At 38.1% G+C, this 7,219-nt stretch overlaps 1 protein-coding gene across 1 annotated transcript; it reads left to right on the plus strand.

Moving 5' to 3' along the window:
- Positions 1-897: 897 nt before the first annotated feature.
- LOC147296226 (pathogenesis-related genes transcriptional activator PTI6-like) lies at positions 898-2,425 on the plus strand. Its single transcript, XM_086244927.1, has one exon. It carries the CDS (start codon positions 1,252-1,254, stop codon positions 2,170-2,172), a length of 921 nt encoding a protein of 306 aa, XP_086101053.1. The 5' UTR covers positions 898-1,251; the 3' UTR covers positions 2,173-2,425.
- Positions 2,426-7,219: the final 4,794 nt, after the last annotated feature.

The raw sequence follows: 7,219 nt of genomic DNA on the forward strand, positions 1-7,219 counted from the left end.
TTATGTTGAGGGGGTCAAGGAAATTATTAAAATTGGGTCCAGCTGATTTCTGTATATTGGATGATATGGCCTGGCACGCACCTATCTCTGTTGAACCACTTGCATCGAACTGAGTCAGAGTGGCACACCAATTCACAGTTGAGTAAGCTGCAGAGTGCAGAGGCCGTGCACAGTAAAAGTAAAATAGCTTCCCAATTCCTAGGTAAAAAAAGAGAAAAAGGGCGTCCCAGCATGCTTTTGGAAGCACAACTTAACACACAAAGACAGCGAAGGCAGAGTGAAACAATGAGCTATATGTTCACACCGCATGGTCGGTTTGAAAAACATGTAAAATTACAAGCTGTCGATTCGATTTGTCTGTTTCTTTCATCCCCTATTAATGTTAATTGAATTTCAAAGTAGTACTACAAACTCAATCACTTAAAAGAATGACGACATTTTTTGTATACAACAAATGTATAATAAATTTATCACGCAATACAAGTTAGTATAAGAGAAGTTTTTTATACGACATTTATGCATCTACCGAGAATGTAGATATGATGTAGCACCATGTTGGTTGAATTATACAGTGCTTCCACAAAGAATTGGAAAAAGACATAGAAGTAAGGAAAGCTTTGTAGTCTTTTACATTTATGAATTGAATTGGGATGAGGAGCTGCGTTGCGTGGGAACTGAAGTGGGGTTGTTTGTTTGTTTGTGGAATATAGAAGCTGAGTGAGGAAGAAGAGGAAAGAGAGGCTCTTGGGTTACTGACACGTCAACCGAGGCAGGTTTCCCGCTTTACACTCCCGACATGACTCATGACCCATCACCCCGCTCAAACACACTCACGAGATTTTATTTATATATATTACAAAAACATAAAAGAAAAAACCGGAGAAATTAAGAAAAAAGACGAAGAGAGAGATGCTCATAAAGAAAAGCAGACACTCCTATCTATCCATGAGTCCTCCATGCACTCACTCACTATATATACCCTTCACCCCTCCCATTTCTCTCCGTTTTCCACTCTCTCCCTCTCTCTCTGTTCTTTGTGCTTCGTTCCACTGTAAAAAAGCTGGCTTGTCCTCTATTTTCAAGCTTCTCTAAATGACTCTGCCGTATCCAACCTCAGATTCTGTCTGTCACCTACCACAGTCTGCTTCCCACTTCCTCTGCTATCTATTTCTCACCCTCTAGTATTCAAGAATCACCATAGCTTCCTCACTCTGTCACTCACTACTCCTCTGTAATTTGTACTCTTTTTATATGCTTTTGCCTAATTCGATTCTTGATGTTGCTCCAGAACAAAAACATACCCATCTCCTCCATTTCGTTTCCTCTACCTCAGAATCCATGATGAGCTACCAGAGAAACTCCTCTTCCGTACATCGCATGGTCAAATTTTCAGAGCAAGTTACCACTATGAAGAAGCTCATCCATGAAACCCAAAACCCACCCGCCAAACCCACCCGGGTACCTCAAAAGCTTGTTCGGATCATACTCACCGACGCCGACGCCACCGACTCCTCCAGCGACGACGATGAGGGTTCCGTACGGAGAGTCAAGCGCCATGTCAGACAGATCAGCTTGGAGCCATCTTCATCACCTTCTTCTTCTTCTTCTTCTTTCACTTTCAACTCCTCTGCTTCTAAGCTCCTCAAGCAACCCCAACCCACCAAGAGACCCGACTCGACTTCGCCGGAATCGGACCCTTCTCGCCGAAAAAAGTTCAGGGGTGTCCGCCGGAGACCTTGGGGTCGCTGGGCCGCCGAGATCCGGGACCCGACCCGACGTAAGCGGGTTTGGCTCGGCACCTTCGACACGGCCGAGGAAGCTGCCACCGTCTACGACAGAGCGGCGGTGAAGCTCAAAGGTCCTAACGCCGTCACCAACTTTCCTGACGCCGTTAAAACGGAGACGGTTGCTGAGGTCCCCACTTTGGAGGAATACGGGTGTGTGCCCTGTGACTCGCCGCCCAACGAGGCAGCTTTGTCTCCCACGTCCGTTCTACGTTACGACGAGCCAACGCCGTTTGACGGTTTCCGTTACGGAGACGTTGATGCCTTTGGGTTTGACATCGACGTGCCGTTAAGCCTGCCCGATATTATGCTGTCCAGCGACAACTTTGCCCACGACGATTTCGGCGAGTTTGACGTCAACGATTTCTTGGTTGACGTCATTTCGTAAGACTAGCAATACGTTACACGTGTCACGTCCATAACTGTGATACGTGGGAGATAGGGAGCGTTTTGTAATTTTGCATGCGACTGTGGAGCTGAGTACTGTGACGTGGCACCAGTGTGACTGGAAGACGGAAGCTGAGTGTATTATTATAGTGAGTAAAGCCGATTTTATCCAATATACTCGGCGATTTTGTTATTATATTTGTACTTTTATATTGCTGTGTAATTGTAATTAAATATGATAATTATTTTATTGATATTATTAAGGAGAAGAGAAGCTTGGAGACTTGGAGTGGGTAAATCATAAAACAATGGGAGGGTGAGCTTGATTCCTTGGACATCACGCCTAGCGTTGAAAAACAAAAGGCATAATTATTATTTTGTAATTATTTATGATTTCACATTCTCAATGAAATTGAATTATTAAAATTAGATAGCTGTTTGCCGGTGGCTTCTTTGGTTTATGCCATGGAATGGAATGAATTTTCTTCTCCCTCTTATGTTTTGGCTTTGGATGTTTCTGTTAATGGTAGCATAATTGGAAGCTTCAACAGTTAGACACGTGTTCAAAACAAACAGCTTTCAGCGTCCATTAGTCATGCTTTGAGTTTGGCGTTTGTCCGATATCCTACCTGGTCTCCATCAAATGTTTTAAACGGGAATATTAAATAGGACAACTATATCTGATGGCTTTATCTTTTTTTTGTTGTTGTTGTTGTTGATATTTTATAGATTAACAAAACAGTTAGACATATTCATACTCATCACATAGTTAGATCATATTTCTTAGAGAAATGAGGTTCATGTTACAAAAAAAAAAAAAAAAAACTGAAAGGGTATCTACTTACGTAAATGGATTCTCTTTATCCGAGAGATATGACCGTCCAACAATTATTGGCCCTAAAGTTATGTAAACTAATTCCACTTTATATTTATCAAAATGAGTTTTTGGAGTGATAGTGCTAGAGCTATGGTTCTTATAGATTTTTGGTCCGAAACCTCCAACCTCTGTCTCTCACTTTAATACACCGTATGAAAATTTTAGCCCAAAAGTCCAAAACATACTGTAATACACTCACTATCCTGATTCCTTGGCTTTCTAGATTGTAAGATTGCCTTGAACGACTATTCAACATATAGTTGACTTTAAATGAGAGCCACAAATATCTTATCATAAAATATAACATAAAAGGAAACAAATACTTTTTAGAACCCATAAAAGGTTTATGGATTAAAAAAAATCCACTAAGTATCTTAATATTTTTCGTACAATCATACTTATATTATTTTCACACTAATAAAATAGACTAACATACATATTTCAGTAGTCCGTGAAATCCAAGAATGAAGTAGCTAATGTAGACCATGGCCCCACAAAGAGTGGCTTAGTGGCTAATAATAGCCCAGTGGGGGGGTCACGACTCACAATTATGCATGATGGTATTTGAATGGAACTGGCAATTGAAGTGGCCACCGGCGGCTGCGAAGTGGGAGTTGCCGAATTCAAAGGAGAATGGATGATGGGATTGGCGGGGAGAGGAAATTGGGGAGCGTCGTCGACGTGGAGGATTTTTGGAATGGCATGCGTTTGAAAATGCAGAGAGGCAGGCAGATGGGGATTTGGTGGGCCCCATTGGTTGGTGACCAAACAGATTTGAAAGTAACAAAAGCCCAGATCTGGCCCATCCACGGCCCTATGAACGACAGCCGCCTCCCACTGATCATACAATTTTTAATTTTTTACTCCCAAATGTGGCTTGTAGGTTGCCACTGCATTTGGTATTTCATTGTTTTTTTATGCCCTTCGAAGCACTTAGTCCATTAATTGCACATGGAATATAAAAGTGACATATATTACCATCTAATTTTCAAAATATGACATATATGACCATCCATCCAAAAATATCCCAATTCTTAAAATCTGATTTCAATATATCATTGTCAAAAGTCGTGGTGACTGTTTGCTTCCTACCATAGTAGCACACATCAGAAGCCAGAACAAAACCCAACAGTGAATCTTATTTGTTTTATGTAAATTGGCCGATTGACAAGGGCAGAAGCAAATCTGATATATCAATAGCTTCTTCAAATGAAGTAAAATTGAACAGTTTATATTGACTCATAAAACCAGTGATAACATGTTTACTTGCTTTTTTTTTTTGTAGGGCTCTTTCTTAGAGGATACAATGAAATCATTAGCCCAAGTGATAACTTCAGTTTGGTTGTGTTGAGGTGTAGATGGAGATCAAGATTTGGCCACAGGATCTTTTCCTATAAATTTCAGGGGATGAGGTGGAACACACTACTACTATACATACTCTTGTGCACCAAATATTCTCTATCTTTGTTTCTGGTTTTAATTAGTATAAAGTATACAGTCATTTATTTATATATATATATATATAATTCAATGAGATTGTTTTATACGTTCACGATACATGATAAGAAAGATAAATACATAAAATATATAAGGTGGTCCCGTAAATTTTTTTCTCACGTGTGTATATTTGGAGCATATATAATTCAGCTAGTGTATATTAAAGAATCAACGGAGAAAGTGAATATATTGGATTTTTATGAAAACCCTGAATGTAGATATTGTATTCATAAAAGAGTGAGGTAGATTTCCGTGAAGACCCACCTGCAATGGATAAGAACAACCATAAAGGGTATATATGCAACTATGCAAGCCATTCCCAATTGCCATCAAGGCCTCAAATATAGAAAATATATAATTAAGCATTTAAATGGTGCATGATATTCCTTGAGGGTAGTGCTCTGCTGCACTATATCATGAAATTTATGGGTGCCGACTGAATTAATAGCGCGAGCATGCAGCTGATGACAAACTCGATCGAAGGAATTGCAGGGATCAAATATTGCCAATTGAATAGGCAAGTAGGATTTGCTATACACGTAACTCACTAAAATTTAAGGACTATGTAGGGTCTGTCTTCAACGTTTTAATTGAAATTTCACATTAAATTCTCAAAGGATCTTAATTTGTGTAATGGTATAATGTTTTTATGTAAACTTAGGTACTTTCATAATGTCTTACTCAAAAACATGTTATAATTTAAGATATATGCACAATATCTTGACAAAAAACCTTAGTGGAGTGGGAATTAAAAAGGCTATACTAGCAAATCCAAGCTCACTAGTTCAAAGATGGTCAATATAATATTATTGCCATAGAGTAGTAGTACTAAAAGGAAATTAAAGGATTGCATTATTTTGTTGCGGAGTCTTGATGTACTTGCATACCCCAGAATGACAAACAAGCTTGTCACTTAAATAATTAAGAAATAAAACCAACAAGCAGCCAGCTGGTTTCAACATAAATCAAACATGTTACATGGGAAACAGAGGCACTATGCCAAAACATTTTTGTTAATATATAAAGTTATAAACTAATGCCATATTTCCATGCATATATAGTACTTTAATATTCACCTTCAATGTGTGCCTTGATTAGTGGTTAGACGGTTCATTTTTGAGTTACTATTGGGCTCATAATTTCAAACAAACATGGTCAAATTCATGATTTCAACTCCCAACTACATACAATTTTGTATGTTATTTCATTGCTTGGAAATTGAAGATGAGCTCAAAAAGAGAAGGACCGTAGGAAGCTTCTCCGAAGTGAAAAACATGTCATCAATCTTATATATATAATTGACTTTTCCAAGCTTGATTTGATGAATAAAACGAAAGCTCTACTCCCCACTAGGCCACTATTGGACTAATCAAAGACCGTGTATTGATCCATTTCAAGTCTTTCAAATTTCAAAAGAAAACAAAGGTTGTAGAGAAATTTCCAAGTGCTAGAGTAAGGCCAAATTGGAGGGTGAAATGCTGTTGGGAAAAAAGCATAAAAACAAAGGAGGCTTGCCTATGCTTTGAAGTTTGACCTCGAATCAATTGAAAGAAAGTTCGATAATCAAGGTTCTTAGAACTTTCCCAATCTATTTTACATCAAAATAATCGACGGAGCAAGCAGTGTTGTCTTCTAGTAATTTTCTTTGGCTTTAAGCCAAAGAAGATGTGATGTAGCAGCTACCAAGTAAATAGAAGGAAGACCCCAGTCAAAGTACATTTCTTAAACATTTATTAAATCTCAAAAACAATATATATTAAGTTAATAATTTCCCTACACATGATTAGATAGATAAATACAATGAAAAAGATGAGAATTAGGGATTTCAAACTAAAAACTAAAGTTTTGATATCATGTGATGTGAGACAAGTAGACAACCATGCACCCCCAATTTCTTTTTTTGACACAAAATAAATTAACAATTATATCAAAATAACACAGATTTATCACACATTTTTAAATAGTAATGCTACACTTATCACATTTTATATCATCTTACATGACATTCATACATTAGATACTAAAAGTAAAAAAAAAAACCTAAAAAAAAAAAAATATTGTTCAATAAAATAATGACACATAAGATGAGATACAAATATAAAAAAAAATATGGGACAATTAACATTGTTGATTTTTAAATTACGTAGACTTGAGCATAACTTCATTTGTTGTACTCAAGCTCTATTTCTCGCGGAGTGGGTTACGTTTGATAATTGGGATCTCTATACGCTTGATAATTGTCGATGAATTTCGTTTACTTTCTTTTTACATCATAAAATGTACCAAGAGAGGCAAGCTAACTCTATGGGCCAACATTTCGTTATGCCTCAAATTCTCCAAAAAGGAATAGCCCAAGTCCGAGGAAAACAGCCCAATACAATTGAAGCATACCCCAATTACTTGGACCTTGTATGAATTAAAGGCTCACAATAATATGGGCCTATTCCCATTTTGTAAACGTTTGGGCTGACATGAAGCTGAGCCCATTAAGTCCTAATCTAGATGAAGTCGTGCGTGGCGGCCAAGAATAGAAAAGTGGAAATGGACCGTTTGCCGTTGTGACTCGTCCTTGGTGTACAAGGAAAGTCCAGTGGGCGTTTTTCTAGCCTCTTTTGATCAGAGAGGCCGACTATAAATAGAACCGGAAATCACCCACCCAAGTACCCAACCCAAA

This window comes from Dryas octopetala, chromosome 1 (assembly GCF_963921425.1).
Source record: "Dryas octopetala chromosome 1, drDryOcto1.1, whole genome shotgun sequence".
NCBI classification, from domain to species: Eukaryota; Viridiplantae; Streptophyta; class Magnoliopsida; order Rosales; family Rosaceae; genus Dryas; species Dryas octopetala.

Bases quoted from the DNA above. Each gene is read 5' to 3' on its own strand.
- LOC147296226 (XM_086244927.1), top strand. From the start codon at position 1,252: ATGCTTTTGCCTAATTCGATTCTTGATGTTGCTCCAGAACAAAAACAT.